Below are 25,444 nucleotides of genomic sequence, written 5' to 3' on the forward strand. Positions count from 1 at the left end.
AAAGGGATAAACATGTGCGCGCCGAAGGCGCGCGGCGCCAAAAAGGGGCGTGGTTTTGTTTAAATGGGCGCGGCTTCGCATAAAGAGGCGTGGCATAGCAGGAATAGACTACCTTATACCCCAGTTTTGCAACCTGCACGCCCAGACGTTAGCCACCACAGGAAAGAAAAATAATCCTGATTCATGCCCCTTCCATTATTTGTCATTTTTCCTCCTTATAGTAATGCCCAGTATACATTATGCCACATACTGCAAAGGCCCTCAGACATTATGCCACACACAATAATGCACATGACACAATATGCACACACCGTAATGCCCCCGACACATTATGCCACACACCGTAATGTCTGTGACACATTATGACAGGAATCGCAATGCCCGTTATACATTATGCTACACACTGCAATGCCCCTGATACATTATAGCACATACCACAATGCCCATGATATAGTATACCACACACCGCAATGTCCGTGATACATTATGACACACACCGCAATGTCCGTGATACATTATGACACACACTGCAATGAACCTGAGACATTATACCACATACCACAATGCCCATGATATAGTATACCACACACCGCAATGTCCGTGATACATTATGACACACACCGCAATGCCCGTTATACATTATGCCACACTGCAATGACCCTAAGACATTATACCACATACCACAATGCCCGTGATATAGTATACAGACACCGTAATGCCTGACACATTATGCCACACACCGCAATGCCCATTATACATTATGCCACACACTGCAATGACCCTGAGACATTATACCACATACCACAATGCCCGTGATCTAGTATACCATACACCGTAATGCCTGTGACACATACCGCAATGCCCGTTATACCCTATGCCACACTGCAATGCCCCTGAGACATTATACCACATACCACAATGCCCGTGATATAGTTTGCCACACACCGTAATGCCTGTGACACATTCTGACACACACCGCAATGTCCGTGATACATTATGCCACACACCGTAATGCCCATTACACATTAAGTCCTACATTAAGGCTTCTAATTACTTTTAAATTACCTGCTCGTTGCCAGGGGTTTCATGCTCTTGGCTCCATGCACGGTGCCAGGGGTTTTCATGCTCAGGGTGTCATGCTCGTTGCCAGGTGTTTCATGCACTCGGTGTCATGCTCGTTGCCAGGGGTTTCATGCACTGGGTGTCATGCTCATTGCTAGGGGTAGTGCTTGTTGCTAGGGCTGTGCTCCCAGTGCCACATATGTCCTCAGTGCCAGATATTCCCCCACGGTGCCAGGTACTCACATGCCCCCAGTGCCAAATATAGCCTCTCCCCCCAGTGCCACATATGCCCCCAGTGCCAGATATTCCCCCACAATGCCAGGTGCTCACGTGCCCCCAGTGCCAAATATAGCCCCCCATGTGCCAGGTACACATACAGTGCCATATATGCCCCCTCAGTGCCCCCCCAGTGCCATATATGCCCCCTCAGTGCCTCCCCAGTGCCATATATGCCCCCTCAGTGCCCCCCAGTGCCATATATGCCCCCTCAGTACCCCCCAGTGCCATATATGCCCCCTCAGTGCCCCCCCAGTGCCATATATGCCCCCTCAGTGCCCCACCAGTGCCATATATGCCCCCTCAGTGCCCCACCAGTGCCATATATGCCCCCTCAGTGCCTCCCCAGTGCCATATATGCCCCCTCAGTGCCCCCCAGTGCCATCTATGCCCCCTCAGTGCCCCCCAGTGCCATATATGCCCTCAGTGCCCCCCAGTGCCATATATGCCCCCTCAGTGCCATATATGCCCCCTCAGTGCCCCCCGCAGTGCCATATATGCCCCCTCAGTGCCATATATGACCCCTCTGTGCCCCCCCAGTGCCATATATGCCCCCTCAGTACCCCCCAGTGCCATATATGCCCCCTCAGTACCCCCCAGTGCCATATATGCCCCCTCAGTGCCCCCCAGTGCCATATATGCCCCCTCAGTACCCCCCAGTGCCATATATGCCCCCTCAGTGCCCCCCCAGTGCCATATATGCCCCCTCAGTGCCCCACCAGTGCCATATATGCCCCCTCAGTGCCATATATGCCCCCTCAGTGTCTCCCCAGTGCCAGATATGCCCCCTCAGTGCCCCCCAGTGCCATCTATGCCCCCTCAGTGCCCTCCAGTGCCATATATGCCCTCAGTGCCCCTCAGTGCCATATATGCCCCCTCAGTGCCCCCCGCAGTGCCATATATGCCCCCTCAGTGCCATATATGACCCCTCTGTGCCCCCCCAGTGCCATATATGCCCCCTCAGTGCCCCCCAGTGCCATATATGCCCCCTCAGTGCCCCCCAGTGCCATATATGCCCCCTCAGTACCCCCCAGTGCCATATATGCCCCATCAGTGCCCCCCAGTGCCATATATGCCCCCTCAGTGCCCCACCAGTGCCATATATGCCCCCTCAGTGCCATATATGCCCCCTCAGTGCCTCCCCAGTGCCATATATGCCCCCTCAGTGCCATCTATGCCCCTCAGTGCCCCCCAGTGCCATATATGCCCTCAGTGCCCCCCAGTGCCATATACAGAGCCGGCCCTAACCAATATGATGCCCTAGGCAAGATTTTGGCTGGTGCCCCCTAGCACAACCGCTGGTTCCACCTCTGACCTTGCACCTCTTTCCCAGCACCATCACCCCTCGCCCATAGCAGTCCTTATTTTGGTGTTTGTACCCCCTATACTTTAAATAGGAACAGTTCGCACATTTGACGCACAGCCCAAAAAGGGGTGTGTTTTTGCTTGCAAGGGGCATGGCCACACAATAGTAACCCCAATTCCAAATACGCCACACAGTACTGCAACTTTATTCACATTTGATCATGCGATAGTGTCCATAATTCATATTACATCCCACAGTAGTATCACTTTACCTTAAACGTTACTCCTCACAGTAGAGCCCCTTATTCACATTACATCACACTGAATTGCTCCTTATTCACATTACACCACACCCTATTGCTCTTTATTCACATTAGATGACACAGTAGTGCCCTTTCTATACGCAACGCCACATAGTAGAGCACCTTATATACATAATGCCGCACATTAGTAATGCATTTATACACATAATTCCACACAGTAATGCCCCTTCCACATATGAGACACATTATTAATGTCCTTATAAACATAGGGGGTAATTCCAAGTTGATCGCAGCAGGAATTCTGTTAGCAATTGGGCAAAACCATGTGCACTGCAGGGGAGGCAGATGTAACATGTGCAGAGAGAGTTAGATTTGGGTGTGGTGTGTTCAATCTGCAATCTAATTTGCAGTGTAAAAATAAAGCAGCCAGTATTTACCTTGCACAGAAATAAAATAACCCACCCAAATCTAACTCTCTCTGCAAATGTTATATTCCTCCCCCCCCCCCCCTGCAGTGCACATGGTTTTGCCCAACTGCTAAAAAATTTCCTGCTGCGATCAACTTGGAATTACCCCCATAATGCGCCTTACACATTATGACAACCTTTATTAATGCCCTTTTACACATAATGTCCCTTACACATATGCCGCACATTAATAATGCCCTTATACACATAATGACACACATAGTGCCCCCTACACATTTGCTGCACATTATTAGTGCCCCTATACACATAATGACACACATACAGTAGTACCCTGTTACACAAATGCAGCACATTGTTAATGCCCTTATACACATAATAACACACATAGTACCCATTACACATATGTTGCACATTATTAATGCATTTTTACATGACACACATAATGCTCCTTACACATATTCCGAACACTACTGCACAACAAACCCACTCACATGCACACAGCACTCACACTTCCACTAACACTGTGACCTCTGCCTCTGCTTGGATACAGATGTGTCCTTATAAATCTTGCTTCAATGCTAACGTCGGGCACCTTTTTTAGTGAAAATGCATCTTATTTGCATTGCTATGTGGCTAGGATGCACAAGCAGCTTCTGCTGATTAAAATGATATGCAGCATGCCTATATACTGTGTGAGACTGTGGCTGTATCTGCATATGAAATGCTACATACAGAATATAGGCATGCCACATATCATTTTAATCAGCAGAAGCTGCTGATGACCCTAGGCATATCAAATGCCCTAGGCAATTGCCTAGTTTGCCTATGCCTATGGCCGGCTCTGGCCATACATGCCCCCTCAGTGCCATATATGCCCCCTCAGTGCCCCCCGCAGTGCCATATATGACCCCTCTGTGCCCCCCCAGTGCCATATATGCCCCCAGTGCCATATATGCCCCCTCAGTGCCATATATGCCCCTCAGTGCCACCCCAGTGCCATATATGCCCCCTCAGGCCATATATGCCCCCTCAGTGCCCCCCCCCCTGTTCCATATATGCCCCCTCAGTGCCCCCCCAGTGCCATATATGCATACCTCCCGCAGTGTCCCGCGATGGGGGGGGCAGTTGGGAGGCTCCTACAGTCACTGCTCTGCATAGCAGAGCAGTAGTGAATAGACGCTGTGCGCATGCGCACAGCGTCTATTCAGCGCAGACAGTGGGAGAGAGGGCATGCCAGCAGCTCACAGAGCGCTGGGCATGCCCCCTCAGTGACGAAACGGGGGCGTGGCCCGCGATCGCGGGTCCTCCGCGAAGCCACGCCCCCTTTTCATAGGACACGCCCCCCGACACGCCGGAGACTCAGAGGGACACAGGAGAGGCGCACGCTGTGCCCTCCGTGTCCCTACTTCACAGCGGGGGGCTAGTGACAACAGATTGACTAGCGGACGTTCGTCCGCATGTCAATCTGCTCTAAATCAGTGGCGGCGCCCCCGCAGCCCCTCGCCCCCAAGCCACCGCGAGGGCTGCGGGGGCAGTAGTTACGCCACTGCCTTAATCATCACCTGTATTAGTTTTCAGAAATTACTAATGTGTATATATTTATATATTATTATTTTTTTTACATTAATTTAATTTTAATTAATTTATTTATTTTTTTATTTTTTTTTAGAATCCAGAGGGCATGGAGGGATTACTTACAGCGTCAGGATTCCCTGAACACACAATGTATGGATAAGCGGAGTCCTTCCCCATCCTCTCTGTCCTCAGACAAAATGAGCAGCTCTATCAGCATGAATACATTTTCGGATGGCGGCACTCCTGTAAGTGATGTGATTTCAATATTTCCTTTTAATGCTTTTGCAATCATTATGTCATTGTTCTGTCTTGTAATGTTATAGTCTACAGTTACCACTAGAGGGCCCCTATTCATTATAATAATAATATACTGTATACAGTTACCACTAGAGGGCCCCTAATCATTAGAATAATAATATACTGTATAATGGTGTTGGCTCAGTTTATACAGACTTTAATTTCCAATGAGCAGCAGTAGGAATATTTCTTTATAAAGTGTGACTATTATATCAATGACAAAAGGAAGCTGAATGAGTGGAAGCTAACCTATGCAGGGTAATATGCTTAGCTATTTCATATTGAACTTTATTTAGTCACTAGACTGTGGAATCGCTTACAAAGTACGGGTGCAGCGCAATAGGTATAATCTAAGTACGGGATATCATGTTCCTCTTGTAGTATTAATATTGGCATTTGAAAAGGTGCACAGGAACATGATCAGGTCACACCTGGCTGCAGCTCTAATTACCTATATACCAGTGGTTCCCAAACCTTTCTGAATCACGACGCCCTAGAGATCAGAATTTGTTTTCACTGCACCCATAGGCCAAATGTTTCTTATTGAGAAATTCAGAAAAAAATATTAAATCAAGTAATTTGTGTTTAAATGTCATCCTTTGGTTCATGTGTGTAGTGAGGGACAAGATTTGCTTCTGTTTGTCCACAAGTTTTATGACTGTCAGCCACCAGCACTGGTTTTGCCTATTACACTGACCATAAATAATTCAAATTGGTTCTGGACCACCAATTCAAAGCACCCTTACAAGTGTCCCAAGGCACCCCAGGGTGCCACAGCACACAGTTTGGGAACCACTGCTATATCCAAACATACATGGCCAAAATAGCAGAAATGTCACCATTATATTGATATGACCAGGAAAACTTGGAGGCTGCTTTGTTTTTTTGTCAGAGAGACTTCTAAATATTCAAACAGGATGGATATACTGTAGATGGTAAGAAAGTTATACAGAGGTGGCATTTCACTTGTGGGTTGTCATATTACTGGTTAGGGTGCAGGGTGTTATTTCAAACTTAAGAATGGATACCGCATACAAGAATTAAAATGTACCCCTTATCCCCTTACTTCCCAGAACTGCTTAATAATTACATATGCAAGGGTGTAGATACCATAGGTGCAGGGAGTGCAGCTGCTATGGGGCCCAGAGCTGGGAGGGGCTCACTAACCCTCTCGCAGTTACTTACATGTATTATAATATATACAGGGTGTAGCTACCATAGGTGCAGTGAGTGCAGCTGCTATGGGGCCCAGAGCTGAGAGCGGCCACCTTCCCTGTCACAGTTACATGTGTTATATACAAGGGTGTAGCTACCATAGGTGCAGGTGTTATGGAGCCCAGAGCTGGGAGGTGCCCACCCTCCTTGTCAATGTTACATACGTTATATACATTTTTCACCATTGCTAGATACATAGTGGCCCTTACATACTTTTGCATTGGGGCCTATAACAGATCTATTATCTCCCTGAACCTGCTCATTGTAATGTGGTATAAAATGAACTGGACGGCATTATAATGTGGCACAATATGAACTTGGGCACTATATGTCATGTGAATTGTGGGTATTGTGGTGCATAATGTGTACTGGCAGCCATTATGTGACATAACATGAACTAGGGCACTGCTATGGGTCATAACATTAACAGGCACTACTATGGTTCATAAAATGAACTTGGGCACTATTATAGGGCACAAAATTAGCAACTGCTGTAGAGGTGTCTTTCTAGAAGCATCTGGACAGGGGCCCCTTTAAAATTTTGCTATGGTGCCAAAAAGTTCTGGCTACGCCCATGTATATGGGGTTACTCAGGTCGCATCGCTAATAGATATGACTGCAATAACCCCATTGGCGGCGCTAGTGTGCACACGCAGGTCCCATCCTGCGTGTGCATTAGCAGCCAATGCCTGATAGACAGGTTTTAGCATAATGACTATTTGTCCAACCATCCAAGTATTGTATTTGGATGGTTGAGACGAAAATATGGTAATGTATGGGAGCAAATGACAATCGGTCATTTGATCCCAAATGCCAGAAAATGGACAAAAACACTCATTCAAATTGGTTACATCAAAAGGAGCCTGGCTCCTAGCAAGAGCTTTTTGCTGAGTTTGAATGAAAATTTACATTTTCAGTTTGCAAATTTAGGTGTAAAATATATTTCAGATCCGCTTCAAAAATGTGGATTGTGATGAATATGCCCAATAGGACGTTATGCAACAAGCATCAAACATAAGAAAAATATGCAATATGTAAATTTAACTATGCCTTAATCAGCTTCATTTGGTTGGATGTGCTATGTAGCTGGACGAAACTTAGCCCAGTAGCAGATGGTGTTAGCCTATAATAGCCTATGGGCTGCTGTTCTGCAAATTCTTTTAAAGAGGGTTCCTCTGGATCCCTCTCCGTTGCCCACCACTGACGCATGTGCTGGCCATTCACCGCACATGTGCAGTACATGAACAGACACGGAACCAGGAAGCAGAGTGATAGTGTAACTTATCACTCTGCTTCCAGCTCTTTGATGGGATAGGCTCTTATCAGAGTCCGTCCCCAGGCAAGAACTTTTTGGAAAATATTACTTTTCACATTGCGAATATAAACTTACAATATTTATCACATCTACATTAAAAAAGCAGATTGTGATAAATTTGTCACAAAGAGCCTGATGAAGAGTTGGTTGCAGTTGCATTACAAATCATAGCCGCTATTCCCTTTCCTTAAAAACACATCAATTGCGACCACACACATTCAAATCAGGAACTATCTTAATATATATGTCGTTAGAGAACAATAACATACGCATCTGGTTTACTAATAAAAATTGCTAAACATCCATTTGTAACATTTCAATAAAATACGTGTTAAGTTTTTTTCCTTTCTGTATATGTACTGGTAAATAAGGTTGAGGAGTAGCACATTCATTCACAAATAGATGATGAAGTCAAAACAATAGAAGTGGAGAAGACAATTTCATTAGTTACATCTGAATTACAAGTAATTATAGGACTCCTGTGTTCAGGGGCGGACTGAAGTCCTGATACAGAGACAGTCGCAAATGCAGTCGCAGCTGAGAACCCGTACGAAGTTCTCAAATTGGAATTTTTACTGAGACATTTTATTAGATGCACATCGGTTGATCAGCAAACTTCTAAGTAACCCCTTTTGATCACGAAGAATAGCCATCGCAACTAAAAGGGTGGAGCCATTTGGACTCCATAGGGTCAATTCAATTTGCCGACAGTTGAATAGCGCTGGGAATTAATTCCCGGCGCTATTGAATTCTGCTCAATGTTAAGTCGGCGAATGCCCGTTCTCCTGAACTTAACAGGTTGATTTGTCGTGAGAACGGGCATTCTCCGACTTAACTGCCCGGCGCGATGCTGATTCATGACAGTATCAGCATCGCGCCGGCCGCGCGCCAGCACTATTGTCGGATTTTTGCTCACACCCCCTGGGGGTGCGAGCAGAGATCCCGACAATTAAGTGTCAGATGGCGCTGTACTGAATAGCGCCGGGAGCTAATTCCCGGTGCTATTCAACTGTCGTCAAATTGAATTGACTCCCATTTGTGATCATTTTGTTGGTTGTGATGCCCCCTACGTGACAAATCTGTGTTTTACTCACGACCCCATTGCTACTGCCCAAAGATGGTCTTTGACCGTCAATCACTCTGCAAATAAATCCACACTGCAGCCACCGTCACAAAACCATACTCTTGTGCAGTCATTAAACATCAGCCATTTGCGAAAGAATTGGTGTAGCGATCATCTCTGAATCAGACCCTGAGAATTTAAAGCAGCCCTGTAAAAAAAATATTACAGTGGCTTCATGTAGGTTGGGCCAAATAAACTGTAGACAGGGAAACACAAACGTAGGTGGGGTTAAAATACATTCTCCCTAGTCATGGAAAATAAATGAATTACAGTGTGTTTGACTCCCTATAACCAAAGAAGAGAAGATTATTTTGGATGAGCTGTGCGATCGAGCACCTATCACATGTAGCATTAATCATCTAATTCACTACAAACTGCACCACAACTACACTTTAATACAATGTTGTGGGATCCGGATAATGTGGTGCAATTGGACTTGCCCTCTGAAGTTCGAGGATACTGTACCACGAGACATGCCCCGTCAGGTGGTGAATCATCTATACATGAGTTGCTTACAATTGAGCTGTATACCAATCTATTCCAAACAAAGCAATCCAGATTTCCGATTTGATTGATCTTATTTCATCATTATCTTATGCATTTAAGGCCCATATTCTGATTTGTTGTGAGAACGGGCATTCTCCGACTTAACTGCCCGGCGCGATGCTTATTCATGATACCGCACAGCACACATCCCTCCCCCCGCTCAGCACAGTGCGATGTGTGCTGAGCGTGCAGGGGTAGATGGGGGGGGGGGGGGGGGGGGGGGGGCGCTCATTTCACCCAGATTGGCCAATCTAGCACCAGCGATGGCGATACGCGGGGCTGTGCATCTCTATCGCTGTAGGGGGTACACACGGAGCGATCATGCTTAAAATCTAAGCAATCTAGTCAGATTGCTTAGATTATCGCTCAGTGAGTACCCCCCTTAAATTACACAAGCAGTTATGGATTATATTATTGCACTGACAATTTACTTAGCAAACAACTACAAATATTTTTTGTATTATCCTTGGCTATTCAGCGTAAGATGGTCACTCACCAAGATAGTTGCAGTTGGCAGACGACTGCAATCTCTAGATGTGTGCAGCACTGTCTGACTGCACCGTCCGGGCACCATGTGAGCCTGATGCTTGGTCCAAGGACCAAAATAATAACACCTGTCCAATCTGGCCACTTTTGTATCATATTACACAGATTGAGCCATAAATGTAAAAAACATAGTATCTGTGCATGTCATCTTATATATACTACAAATGGTCTAAGATTCAGCATTTCTAAAGTCACTGAGAAAAAAAATACAGAGGGAATGTAATAGGGTCCAAGGACCCTATTCAGTAAGGATTGTAAATTCTGCTAAACAGCAGAATTTACAATCCTTTTGCTTGCATGCTGGGGGCCGCCCATTGCAAGACAAGGCTGTCCAACATGCAGACCACTGCCCAACCACTGCAATCACGCTGAAATTGCGATCGCACTGCAGTTTCAGCATGATTGATCAAATTGTGGATGGCTCCTGCTGGCGCAGCCTGGCTGCACCGGCAGGAGGCCCACCGCTATCTTTTTGATTAGAGCGGCTGCATGAGATGTCACACAGCCGCCCATTCGGAAGCCACCGCCCCCGTCTCCCTTCCGCTGCCCCCGCAACGCTCCGTCTTGGAAACAGAGCGTTGCCGTTCCCCTCCTACCCCACAAACGCCTCTGCCTGTCAATCAGGCAGAGGCATTCGCATTTATTGTGGGTCACCTGCAGTAAATGCGGGTGCAGGACGCAGAAATTCCGGTTGGATCATGATTGCGATCCAACCTGAATTAGGCCCCAGGTTTGCAAAAGTGAAGATTTGGACACATAATGTAAAGCAGCAATATTTTTTATAGCCAAATGCATACTTGTTTTACCTATTAAAATGTTGTTTCTTTAAATCTTATGGCAACGTTGCCTATTACCTTCCCTTAAAGAATGTTTAAAAACCATTCCAAAGAAAAAATAAAAAGTTACATTTTATCGTTTAGTTTTACTAATATAATAGACATAATCATAGCTATTTAGGTGTCATCTAACCTTGCCTGCAATGCCTGGTTACACACTGTTGCTTAGGCGGTCTCCCATCCATTTATGTCTCCACTAACAGGTTATTGGCAGAAAATGTAATGAGTAAAGAGCAGACCTCTGCTGCCACTGCTTTCATTAGCTGTGATCACTACAGAGAGTGAGAACAACAAGTCAAAATGAGTCTTTTTCCCTGATGTTGCTGCTGGAAATATCTCACCAGCTCTTGCTCTCTAATGATTAGAGAAAGATGAGAGTGAGATTCAGGATTTTCTCCTAGCATTTGGCAAAACCTTTCCAATTACTGTAAATGAACATCATTACTATACCCCTCAAATAATAATAATTAAAGTAATAGATAAATCATATTAATGAAAGATTTTTGCCGTCCGTGAATAATGTAAGCATTTGTCCCAAAATCTTACCAAATAAATAACATCCACAGGAGAATTGGCACATCAGAAAAAAATAGCGCAAACATCCGGCATTAATAAAGGTCATGTCTGTGGGTTTATAAAATGAGATTAGAGCTGGTAAAGGACTGAGTGGGATGCTACTCAAGAAAAAGGGCAATGGGCTTAATTCATGTTTTTACAATATGGCTGACGTTCATGCAAGTGAGCGATTACCGTCAGACTGCGCTGGTCTGCTATCTCACTGTGCATGTGTCAAGGTGCCGCTGCAATCCCGCTTGCATTGAGGATTTCATGGGAAAGCGATTGACAGGAAGTGACCGTTTGGAGATGTTAATGAGGAGTGGTTGAGAAAACGCAGGCGTGTCATTGCTGTTATCGGGGCATATATCTGCCATCAGCTGGTGGCTTGTATGTACAAAAACATGGCACCTGCATCGCTAATGCCAAGTCTAGTCTGTGTAGGCATAGACCAACCCTTAGACCTGATGTTCCTTGTTCTTGCCTGTAGACAGTGAATGTGTACGCAATTGCGAATGAGTTTGTGATGGCTTTGGTGTCACTTTTCATTCCTGGGTGGCAGCTTCACTTGCTAACATCAGCAGCTGTGAAGCCAAGAAAATTAAAGCATGTGCATAGAAATATGAATTAGGCCCAATGTCTGCTGAACCCTTATATCCACAATGCGTCTCTTGTGAGTCTTAGGACTTTAGCTATTTGTAGCTGTTTATATTAAGATACGTTAATTCATTTCCTCTCTCAGCCATGAATGAGGATGATCTGGGGCTCTGGGCTTTAGTACACCATAGACCCTCACCCAACCGAAATGCACGATCCTAGCATGCCACGTAACACCTAATGTATGTTTGACACACGTGTAGTCGTGACACACACACACACACACACATATATGATATTGATAAACCTCGTTTTTATATTATCACCTCTTGCCTTGGACGGTTATACTGTTGTATGCACCTCTTCCCTAGTCCTGTTTCACATTGTGCACCAACCTTTCCACACTCTCCTACCCCGTATGTAACACCCCATATCTCGGTAGCTCTTATGTGACTAGGGAAGAATGGTGGTTGTTTCTATGTTAGAACATAGGGTAGAGTGGGAATGAATGACTGAATGAAGGCATGAAATTGGGCTTCTTTTCTCAACCTGTACTTGCAGCTGTGGCTCTCTGCTGCTACTGATGTGTGAGGCTCTGTTGCTGCTTGGCCAGTCCCTGTAGAGTTGGGGCCTTGTTTGAAAAAAAAAAAAAAAAGGTTATATGTCTGTTGACTTCCTGTAAAGTCAAGTAATAAGTGGACACTCCAACTAGCCCAAACATTAAATTAATAGCACTCCAATGTTATAATCGAGCATCTTTCCACCCAAATTGACAGACAACAAATGTCAGCCAACACAGCCATGCCCCTTTTTGTATGTGTCCCGGTTTAGAATTTCACATTGTTGGAAGGTTGCCACATTACATTATTTGCCCTTCTACTTTATAAAATGAAAAGAATAGACAGCACCTGCTTCTACGAGGGTGGTTCAATAACTAAGGTAGCAAACTCTCTCTCGTGTGAAATGTTCTCTATTTCATATTTCACGAGATGTTCCCGCCAGAGCAGTTAGACCACTGCTTCCCCTCACGGCCATTACACTGCGCCTCATATCAGTCATACTGTCCCAACATCAACTGTAAGATGGCGGGGTGGGGGAAACATGGTCAAACATTGAGGTGCGTAGTGTGATCAGATTTCAGCATCTAAAGGGCACATCAGTAGCTGAAATTCATTGTCAACTTGTTGAGGTGTACAGTGATAACGTCATGTCATGGAAACAGGTTTGGGTTTGGTGCATTGCTTTAATTACAGCAGGACACACATTCAAGATGAGCAGCGATCCGGTCATCCAAGCACGTTCACCACAGGCAGTGCACCAAACCCAAACCTGTTCCCGTGACATGAAATTATCACTGTACACCTTGACAAGTTGGCAATTCATTTATTGTTAAGATATTTAATTAAATGTAAGATGGCACTGCAGTCCCCATAGAATTCTAAGGGGCTGGAAAGTGCCGTTATGCAACAAGCTCCAGAAAGCTAAACTCAGTGCCATCTATAAGTGGTGTAGCCTATAGAAGCCTATGGGCTTCTTCTTATAGACTTCCCCTCAGAAATAAACATACTGTAGACCCGGAAGTCCTCAGTAAGCAAAGGACAGCTCTTATCAGAAGAACTGTCCTTTAAATTTTTTATTGCAATTGTTCATGCATACAGCATTAATTATCACCACTATGCATTCAGCAAACGGTGGGATGTATCACATTAACAATGCGATGCTTGATACATCCCTCCCTGAGTGAGTGACATTAAGAATGTTTTTTATGAAATTTGCAGGTGGGTATTTAATGGATAGGATGAGAACCAAAAGCTGTAGCTCTGATCTGGTGCACAATCAAAGTCTTTCTATGGCCATGTGCTTCTCCATACAGCAATGTATACATAGGTGTTTCTTTCATGGGTGCAATGTGTGCAGTGCACACTGGCCTCTGAGTCCAGGGGGGCCTACATCGCACCCATTGCAGCCATATTTGAATACCTCTCTGGAGTCCAGCGGCTGGCGCCGCAGCCGTTGCGGCAAAAAAGTCACTTCCACAATGGTCGCCGCGCATGTGCATTACGGATTTTGTCTCCGGAACATGGCGGGCGCCATGTTTCTGGAGACCTGTACATTCGCAGTAGACTCCGGCATAATGCCGGAGCATACGGCGCCATGGAGAAGATGTGGCCTACCCGGAGTCTGCATATGGGCACCCTTCTCTCTTAAGTCGCCCCTGAATGTATACACCTAAAAAATGCGCCTTCTCCATCCCTTTATTTCAGTTCAGTAATTTCCCTTCTCAAAAGGAAGTTATGTCTTTGCACTGAGTGACATTGCTGAGCCTACTCCATCCTGTGCTAGTGATGCCTCACTCCTAACAGTCCTGATTCCAGTGCACAGTCCCTATTTCTGGACTAAAGGGCCCTACACACTACCCAATCCCCGCCGATGCCGATATTGGTGGCGGCGGGGACCCGGTGGGGGGCCGGCATACACACTTGCCGATGCGGCCGGGACAGGTAGCGACGGCAGAGGGAACGACGGCCATGCTGCTTCTGCAGCATGGCTGTCGTTAACGAGGACCTCCCTTGTCCGTACATGTTCAGACGAGGGAGGGGGTCATTAACGATGCCCGGGAGAGCACATCGTTAACAACATTTAGTGTACACACTGGCCAAGATTGTGAAAGATCTCTCTCAGATCGGCCATTCTGAGTGAGATCTTTCAAAGTCTCGTCTAGTGTGTATGGGGCTTAACTGAAGCCTCTGATGCGTGCTGCAATTCAAGGGTGTTTTAGTTGAGGAAAAGTAGGTTGGGGGCAGCCTAGGGCTTCCGAAGCATTAGACATGTCCATAGAACTTCAGAAGCACTAGAGACTCTCCCATTGTGCTGTGGAGGTACCCCAACATTACTCGGCCATATCCACTTTTGGAAGAGGCGTGGCCATGTCGTGATTTAGGATCTTGAAATGTTGGCAGATATGAGCGTTACCACCATTCAGTAAGAGGCATTTTAACAAGAGGAGGGGCCGATGAGAAGTTGCCCCCCCCCACCCACACACACACACACACACACACACACACACCCTCCTCCAGCAACATCTTTCCAGTGACATTTGTATAAAGATGCTGCTTGCACATTAGAAAACAAAGGCACTGGCACAGTGCCAGAGTCTTCTATGATGGTGCCATCTTTCTGAGGGCATTGCAGGGAAGATAGATAGCACTGCCTGTAGAATGTATAGGGGAGAGAGGTCACTGCATGATGCAGTGTGTCTTTTACAGGTTCAAGGTGTGTGCTATGTTGCCCCTCTGTACTTCTTCTCAGACACTGACATCTGACTCTGCGAGCACATGCTTCTCAGCAGAAATCTCTGAGTATGTGTGCACATAGAGACATAGAAGTATATTTACTAAGATGGGAGTTCTATTTAAGATGGGATGTTGCCCATAGCAACCAATCAGATTCCAGGTATTATCTTCTAGAAGGCGCTAGATAAATGAGAAGTAGAATCTGATTGGTTGCTATGGGCAACATCCCATCTTAAAGAGAACTCCCATCTTAGTAAATTTACCCCATACTGTACTGCATGTATGGTCCAAAGCTGTTTTGCACATAGGAATTTTCTGCGTTATAAATAGCTATGATTGGCCATCAATGATTACGGTTAGGATTTTTTTTTACCACAGTTGGCAGGCCGCCGTTGGTAAACATTGGTGGCTGATTCCTGATGGTGAGTGCCAGCCCCACTATGAGCATGCACAGATACCATCTTCTCAGGCACATAGATAAATCATTGATGGTTCAGTTATTGATGGTTTTGTGCCGTTGTTGCAAAACCATCGACCATCAATGGCAGAGCTGACAAAGGTCATCCCTATGAATAACCACCAGTATGTATGCACTGTAAAATATAATTTAAAGGGAGGTGGGGTGGGGATTACTGACTAATGATGAATGATGTAAAGTTTAAAGATCTGAATGTGTTTTGTGCAGCAAAGTCTGATGAATTTTAGTCTTTGTTTTGTTGAGGGAGGAGAAGCAGCAGACGCAGTTGACTTTGGTTATTGCTGACGTGCTGCCACAATGATACATGGGTTATATGAATCTTCAAAAACATATCTTACCTCTGCTATTCTATTATTCCCACTGGATTTCTGCTCCGTGCTGTTCATATGCTTGTACACATAACTGTAACAAATAAATCTGGCACTCTGACTATTATTGTGTCAAGCATCACTAAATCTGAGACTATAAAACATTCTGGGCAAAAGATAGCATTACCACATAACAAACTGATATTGTAGAGAGGTGGCTTCAGAGATACACATGATAATGCAGTTACATTACAAAGGGTTAAACAATTAATTAGGCAGCATATGCCAATAGACATTCTATTGAAAACCATTTTAACTCATTCAGTACAATATGAATTTCATAATATGCTGTTCTTAGAGGTGTCTTATAGATATGATTTGCACTAGGCTTGTGCACGTTACCTATAGTTTACTTTATTGTCCAACTCCAGAAGGTTTCATTATCCAATTGATTTGGGGGCTATTATCCAGTATTACAAACCTGATGGGACTGGTCATCTGGCAATTCTAGCAAATTGCAGAAGGGCCGAAGTCTTGGCGGGCCGGTTCAGCCAACTGAAGGCGCAACCAAGCAGCTCTGCTTTTTGGTGCTCTGTTTGGTGGCATGCTTAGTCAGGGTGTGATGTAAGGCTGTGCCCACATGACACACACCCTTGGCGCCTAACCATGCCCAGTGACGTGACCACACCCCCACACTCCATGGACTCTCTGCGTTTGCCATGTAATGTTTGCAGAGAAAGAATGTCAGGGTCTATTTTTAGCCACTGTCATCCCTAATTATAAATTTGATATTTAGATAATTGGTTAAATGTGGTACTGGCCAAGTGGTGGGGTGGAGAGCTGATCACAAACATGGTATATATTAAGAGTTCTCAACTCCATTTCTCAAGTACCATCAACAGGTCATGTTTTCCGTTTTCTTTATTCGTGGACAGTAAATATCCTGCTTGTTTCCACAGACAGAAATTCTGAAAACATGACCTATTGTTGGTACGTGATGATTGTAGCTGCAAACCCTTGTTCTAAATCAGTGCTGTAATGGCCCACAGCAGAGCTGCTCTATTGCACTCCCTCTCTGAGACTACTGCACACATGGAGTCATAACAAAACAGATTCTAGCTGTAATATATCTAGTGTGCTCTATAAAATGATAGCTGGAATCTGATTGGTTGCTATCGGCTACACCTCTACTTAACTTCTGTAGGGCTTGGATTACTCTCCCCTTAGCAACGTGACACTTTGGAGTTAGAAACGACATATTGATTACAAAGCATACTTGCGACTTTGCCACAAAGGATGGAGCAGCCTGGTAGGCACATAGGTGGGGTGGCATCTACAAATGTGGGTTGTGAGTGGGCATGGTGGCACAATTACATCATTGTGGCTCCGCCCCCGCTATACAGCGACAAGAATACAGGCAATATATAGCGGGGGGTGGGGGTGGGGTCATCCCACCCACTTGTATTCTGTAAGTGGGCTGCATACGGGGGGTGCATGCATGAGAGTTGCCAGCCCATCTGGGGATCCGGGAATGCCACCCAATTTTCGGGAGCCCCCCAGCCATTCTGGAAAAGTAGGCAAGTATGTTACAAAGCTTTAAGTTTAGTTTTAATATTCAGTCCCACGCTCCCAGTCACTGTTGAATATGCAGGTGTAGGTGGTGAATTAGGAAGCCTGGTAGAAAGAGGGTGTGGTAAGCTGCACAGGACAATGAATCAAAAATAGAATAAAGAATAGGGGTCTCTAGGATAACTGACACTGGAGGAAACCTCATAGTCTATCACTTGATACCTACAGTATATGGGAAATTCCTGAGGTATGTGATGAGATTGTCAGTGGTGCTCCCTTAGGTTATGACATAATAATATATGAAACACAAAGAGAAAGAAGTAACCCTGGTAGGGAGCACTCTGCACCAGAGACTGAAGCTAGTAGCAGGTTAATAAAAATTTACTTTTATTTGATATACTTTAAAACACAATCCACATAATGAGTCCAATGTCTCAGAAAAATCAAAGTAACACGTGAAAACTGAGAGTCAAATAGAATTGTCACAATAAAAATTGTATGTGCATGTATTTCATAAGAAGCATAGGCCCTCATTCCGAGTTGTTCGCTCGCAAGCTGCTTTTAGCAGCTTTGCACACGATAAGCCGCCGCCTACTGGGAGTGAATCTTAGCTTATCAAAATTGCGAACGAAAGATTCGCAATATTGCGAAAAGACTTCTCTGTGCAGTTTCTGAGTAGCTCGAGACTTACTCTGCCAGTGCGATCAGTTCAGTGCTTGTCGTTCCTGGTTTCACGTCACAAACACACCCAGCGTTCACCCAGACACTCCTCCATTTCTCCAGCCACTCCCGCGTTTTTCCCAGAAACGGTAGCGTTTTTCCACACACTCCCATAAAACGGCCAGTTTCCGCCCAGAAACACCCACTTCCTGTCAATCACATTACGATCACCAGAATGAAGAAAAAACCTCGTAATGCCGTGAGTAAAATACCTAACTGCATAGCAAATTTACTTGGCGCAGTCGCACTGCGGACATTGGGGCATGCGCATTAGCGACTAATTGCTCCGTTGCAAGAAAAAAATAACGAGCGAACAACTCGGAATGACCCCCATAATGCATCAATGTTGGATGGGCCATGTGCAGATTGGTCCACTGTTATTCATCTTAAATCCAAAAACCTATAAAACCTGATATTCCCAGGTGGTCATCAGTGATATACCACATTATTAAACATGCATTTGTAGAACATGGCACCAAGAGCCAATTCGTCCATTTAAAAATCGCGTCTGGCGCGGAAGGTTAACCCCTTACGTGCCACGGCTGCCATTGTCCACGTGGCTGCGAGGTCTCTGGCCACAATGACAACTCTAATTGTCTATTAATGTTCACGTGTTACTATGATTTTTTTTTAGATACATTGGACTCATTATGTGGATTGTGTTTTAAAGTATATCAAATAAAAGTACATTTTTATTAACCTGCTACTAGCTTCAGTCTCTGGTGCAGAGTGCTCCCTACCAGGGTTACTTCTTTTTCTTTGTGTTTCATATAGAGTCAGGAAGCCTGCAAAGAAAGTAACGCTGCTGTGTCAATCACTAGTAAATGATCTAAGAGGGTGTAAAAATATTGGCTTCGATTTCTTGTTCTGCAAGTAGACTTGAATCTGTTCCTGCAAGCTGGGAATAGTCACAGAATGTTTGCTCTTATTATATGGCTCCTCTGCAGGAGCTGCTGCGTGTTCTACATAATGTTTGAATAGATCTAAACCTCTTTGCGTGTGTTACATTTGCTTTAAAGTATCCCGTATTATAGCAAATACCATGTTGATTTTCAATAAGTTTCAGCTTTGTAAATTTCTTCATAGATAAATGGATGTCAAACAAAATTGGAAGAGAAGATAATGTTTTTGATATAACCTGCATTGTATTGATTTTGAGAATGATTGGTTGGAGGCCCATTTATCTCCCCCCTCCTTTTTAGCAGTGTTGTTCACCACTGCTTCCTTGTCCCCTGTATAGAAATAGAAATACAGTATGAAGGAAGAAGCAAACGGAATTGAAACCCTCTTGCTCAACCATGAGCCTAGTGTGGATTCCTAGCAGTGCATTGGACCGAGTCCTGCCTGCTGCTTCTCTGGCAAATGGAAACTGCCATGGGCCAACTACAGTGAAAACAAATTGGCAGATATTTCCTGGTCCATGGTCAGCCAAGTGAGCAACATGCTTCTGAAGATTTTCTTTGAGTGAAATGATGGAGCCCGGCATTCTATTAACATTTCCTTTGTGATAACTCTACAGGGAAATTGCACTGCTAAATCGCAGCAAAAGTCATATGAAATTGGCTATAAATTGCTCTCTTAGTTGAAGGTATTTCTAGGCAAAACATGCTTATAGGAGTCATGGGGCTGTAAACAGCCAGCGGGGCCTGCACAATTATTTCATGCATTTACTGTGCTAGCTTTGACAACATGTCTTCATTAAATAGAAAGGATCATACAAAAACAAGTATGAATGAAACTAATAATGAGAGTAAAATCTAAAATTGCATAAAGTGCAGATAAAGTGCAGATCTTCAATAAAAAGGGGCTGTGATTGTATCATTTTTTTCCAAGAAACATGCCATCTTTGCAGGTGCATATTCCCATGCACAGATAAGCTCATTTTTTATTACTGTTTCTCTGAATATTCCCTTCATCCCGCATTTTGATGATGATGTTTGCACCCTATTTAACCACGTTTTCTACACACCTATTATGCTTTTTTCTGTATGAAACTTTAACTCCACATAAAGGAAAATGTATTAACTGTCACTCTCTAGGTTATGTTTTGTAAAATGCTAATTTATAATACAGTGCAAAACAGTGACTGTAATTCTGTATTTTTACTTTCTACTTTTATTTTTGTAAATATATTACTGTTCTGTATATAATCCTACTAAATTTCTATCTTGCACAAGCGTAGTGAGAGTTGGAGAGAGGCTCCGCCCCCTCTCACAGTTCTCTGACTGAGGTACTAATTACAGTAAGTCACCTGTGCTTAAGCATGGAAATCCTTAAAACCTGAACTGTTAGGGTGCCCTGAGGACCGAGTTTGGGGAACCCTGGTGTACTGGATATAGAGCCTAATGCATAGTAGTACGCTATTGCTGCCGCAGCTACAATTTCCATAGCTGTGGATGTGCGAAAATATACTAATGCAACAGATGCCAGACCCTGTATTGAGATGCCCACAGGAGCCATTGTAGCAATCTGCAACTGCATAAACATACGTAGCTTTGGACTGAAATCATGCAAACATTGTCTCCCTGAGTGAGTGTATGGTCACGCAGCTTTAGTGCTATAACTGGAGACGTTATCTGCATACGGAATCGAAGACTCTGGCACAGCCACAGACACGCCCCGAAATTGACCCAGACACATATGCGTTATTGCAGTCACTCCCTGTTACTTTATATAAACGGAATGTTGCGCTCACGTAGGATGCTTTGCACTATGTAGGCGGCTGCTAGATTTAATATAGGATGCCCGTTCCTACCAAAAACTTGAGGTGCAATGGAAAATAAACCAGTGATCACCAGTGGTTGTATATGACAATATTTATATTAAGAATAAGATGCTAGTTGCAGTATTGGTAAAAATAGATACAATTTAATATAAATCTGTTACAATTGTGAAACAGTGTGTCAGTGCTAGACTGTTCTGATATTGGTGAACAGTAACAAACATTCAGACAATCATATAAAAAAGAAAAGTTAAAAAGAGTAAAGAGAAAAAAAGAAGAGAAAATTTAAAAAAAATCATTCATGTTATTTTTAAGGAAAAAAAGGGGGGGGCGGGGAATTCTGCTTCTAACCACATTTTCAGGATATCCTGGTTTTATACAGCTGAACAAGGCTTTCAGGTGTTCCCTGTTTAAGCCAACATAAGCCAAAGACAATTTTTATCATTTTTTTTTATTTTGTCTTCTTATTTTTTTCTTTTTTTTTCTTTACTCTTTTTAACTTTTCTTTTTTATATGTTTGTCTGAATGTTTGTCACTGTATCCCGGTATTAGACAGTCTAGCCCTAGCACACTGTTTCACAATTGTAACATATTTACAAAATATTATATCTATTTTTACTAATACTGCAACTAGCTTCTTATTCTAAATAAAAATATTGTCACATACAACCACTCGTGAGCGCTGGTTAATTTCCCTTTGCAAGTCCCTGTTACTTCCCACAAAACTTCCTGTAAGTATTGCTTCCTGTAAGTAACTTGCAAATTTATTCTCAGTGCATCTGCAATGGCAATTCAATTTGCAGCGACACACATTGCAACTGGGACGCTTGCACAGACCACCAATAATCGCTCAACTGCATGAACATTCGAATAGTATACAACCATGAATTAGGCCCAGGCCCTGATTCGAATATATACTTAAACCCGATGGTTTACATACAAATCAGATGTGCAGAACTGTGCATGTGCAGGACCTGGACAGCGCGTATGCAGAATCCATGATTGCTCGCAATCTATCTGTTTGGGGGATGGAGCATGGGAATGGGCGGTCGGGACTGTTCTACATTACGGGGCATGTCGCACACTTTTCTAGGCATGCGGACTGCCGAGCTCAGGGTCTGCAACATCGGACACAGACTTCCTGGGCCCAGCAGAGAAGTTCACATGGCCATTCTTACACAGATGGCGGAGGGCTGCGTCCAGTGGTCGTGATGGTGATTCGTTGTGCAGCTTTTGGATCACAGATGTTGGCATGAGATGTCTTTTTCCTACAGACGCCTCCTGCAGCATTAGCATATTCATTGTACGGTATTGCACAGCCGCTTCCCTTCACTGTGTAATAACGTACATATCGTAATCTGGCCAAGAAGCAATTGATGAATTGCTAACCTGTATTTAAGTTAAGTAAAATAGCTTTGCACATGGCATCTGCTTTATTCCGGCAGCTCTTTTGTAAGATGTGGTTAGGATAAAATCCAGATCACTGATTAGTATTTTATTTATTGGTATTTAAGATTCTAGACTTGTTTCTGTGAGTCACAGACAGTAGTTTATTTCACAATAGAACATCATCCTCATGGGAGTTTAATGGGCAGACTGCTTATAATTATAACCCAATAAACATGTCACCTTTAATCCTGTATCAGTCTCTTTAGACAGGAGCTCAATAGTGTACTCTTCAGGTGTAAAATGGCAGGATTTCAAGATAAACCTTTCCTGGTCCTCTCTCTGTTTAGTTATTTGTTATCTGGTGGTGGGGCATGTTTGTCCAAGGAAAGGATGCTGTAACCAGTCTATTTTCTGAATTACATTTCTTAATTGGACTGAAACAAGTTGGAAGCATGAATTTATAAGGCACATTTCACAGGAGTTCCTGGGATCAATTTCCATGCCCCAAATGTTTGTTTGCCTACTTGCCTACTCTAGTCACTACTGTATGATTAGGACTAACCCCACAGATCCTGCCCAATCGCCAGTGAGGTAGGTGGTTTAGGGGCATGATGATGCAAGTTGCAAGCTTGTTTATAAACTACTTGTATTGAAATATATTGTTTTAAATATATATGTAAAAGTAAGAACCTGAAACTAGCCTATCCATTTTCCATTAATACCCCTTTCACATTCACACCGCACAAATGACACGGTATAGTGCCAGGTTGACACAGGTCGATGTGCGGTGTGAAAGGGGTAAGTCCTGAATACCCAGTATCAAGAGCAGGATTTTTCCCGGGTTATTACCGGGTCAGGTGCGATATAAGTGGGTTACCTGGGTTGATGTGATCCGGGACCCATTCACACTATGGAGGTGGCGGCGTGGAGATGATCTCATCTCCAAGAGCCACCTCCACACCTGCCCCAGATGATGCCAGCACCGCCTCCGCACCCGGCCCCTGATGGAAATCGGACCCAGCACATTGCCGGGTCTCGTTGCCAGTCTGAAAGGGTTCTCATGGTGGGTCACACCCGGGAAGGACCCGCGTACACGTTCTGGGTGCGACCCGCTTTTACGATCTGAAAGTGGAATTATAGAGAGACTAGTTACCGGCCCATCAAAATAATGGAACAACATAACAGTAATGTCAGCACCGGCATCTGTGTGCACCAGAATGGAGCAACAATTGAATTGCTCCATCGGGCACCATCTAGTGCAAAAAACTTGAATTCTCCCTATAGAGGTGAGGAGCAGTATTAGCCTTTTATTATATAGGATCCTTGGCTAATTGTGGCAAAACATTAAGACAACGTAGGATTCCGATTAGTTACATATATGTTGCAGGCATATATGGATGAAAACACAAATAATAATTTATTGGATGTAACATATCTGTCTGTCTTGGCTGCATTTTTTGACTTGTCCTCTGTTTTCTAGTGGCAGGAGGTCAGACTTTGATGTGACATTTGCACACTGCATCCATATCTTGGTCGATTTCTGGCTTGTAGAGGTATCTCCCTAGAGCGTGAAGTGGGTGTGTGTGGGGTATCAAGTCCAAGTTGTTTAAAATAAAAGCCTATTCATCAGAAGAAAATATTGCATGGGCAATCCAATGACTCTGGCCCACCATCTCTGGAGATAGGCCTATGCATGACCTAACTGGCCAGAATTGGCCTTTCAGGTCCATATATATAGTCAATTCCTTTGAAAACAAAATTCAACTGTTATTGCCATCTTGAGACTGGATTAGTACTTGTTAAATACACTTCCACATGATGTCAAGAGTTAATGTTGGAAATACCGCTAATGCCAGCAGTAAACCTTTTCTTATACTGGGTGAAATGCAAAACATTACTGATATGACAATGCCCCAATTACAAATTCCTGGTATCCAGCAGATGATGTGCCGTCATGCTGTGTACCTGCCCCCTTTCTGCACCACAGCCAACACCTTTATTGTTAAACAAACTTGGAATAATAAAGAAATATTAGCAGATCCAAAAAGTGTTTGGCATTCCTCTTGTTTACCGAAAGATTCCAGTAATAAGTTAACTTTAGTAGTTACTTTTTCAAGTATAAATTATATCAATGTCCAGTATACTAATTCTCAAGAATCAGCACACTAGCAAACACAACATATTTAGAATGTATTTCACTTTATTTGGAATATTATTATCTTTATTATTATTTAAGTGTGGACAATATTGTATATTGAGGGGATCAGGACACAAAAAAAGATACATACAGTGGTATCAATCAGAAGATATAGCTTACAATCAATGAGGCAGCATGTCTGACTATCCGTTTGTCATAGAGTGTGCATGCTACTGTTTTCTGACAACATACACACAAGAAGATGGTATTGTCATGCTACACATCCACATCTTGTCAGCACTGCCCCCACTTGTCATCTAGCCTGCCCCTACTATGGGACTGCACAGTTCAAGTAGTGTGCTCCATGGATGGAGTGTATATTAGATTGTGTATGTCAAATGTAAACCAATGGTGTATACTAGATTTAAACTAATGGTTTAATAATGCCTTGGAACATATAGAAAAATAAAATCTATCATTTATCTTGTTACATGCAAGAATAGCAGCAGCCTCTGTACTACTTGCACACTGGAACAGGACTCGGGAGGACTCTCTGTGTGTCTCTCCTTCCTGTCCCGAATGCTTTCATGAGATGACAGGTTACACAGGACCCAGATACATCAATCTAGCCTGCTGTGTATGTGGGTGGATGAGAGCTGTGATCCCTGGGTCACTTATAGTCCTCTCCCCCTCCTATCTGTCCTCTGGTCAGGAAGCTCTGTGCTTGCATTCAGGAGGGAGAGCCAGTGATGTCAGTGTGCTGTTGCTGGTGGGCCTCCTTGACAGAAGGGGCCTGGGGTTCAGTGACTTCTGCCTCCCCCCCGGGGTCATGTCTGATTGGGTGTCACCCCAACTGTGTTTCTCCCCCTTAAACACACCACTTTAATGC

At 44.1% G+C, this 25,444-nt stretch overlaps 1 protein-coding gene across 2 annotated transcripts in view; it reads left to right on the top strand.

Moving 5' to 3' along the window:
* SCHIP1 (schwannomin interacting protein 1) overlaps positions 1 to 25,444 on the top strand; it is an 821,995-nt gene that overhangs the window by 327,983 nt on the left and 468,568 nt on the right. For both annotated transcript variants that reach the window (XM_063916148.1, XM_063916147.1), the window contains exon 4: positions 5,004 to 5,154. In XM_063916148.1, coding sequence (XP_063772218.1) covers positions 5,004 to 5,154 — 151 coding nt within the window. The remainder of the gene's footprint in view (positions 1 to 5,003; positions 5,155 to 25,444) is intronic.

Source organism: Pseudophryne corroboree, chromosome 4 (genome assembly GCF_028390025.1).
Source record: "Pseudophryne corroboree isolate aPseCor3 chromosome 4, aPseCor3.hap2, whole genome shotgun sequence".
Lineage (NCBI taxonomy): Eukaryota > Metazoa > Chordata > Amphibia > Anura > Myobatrachidae > Pseudophryne > Pseudophryne corroboree.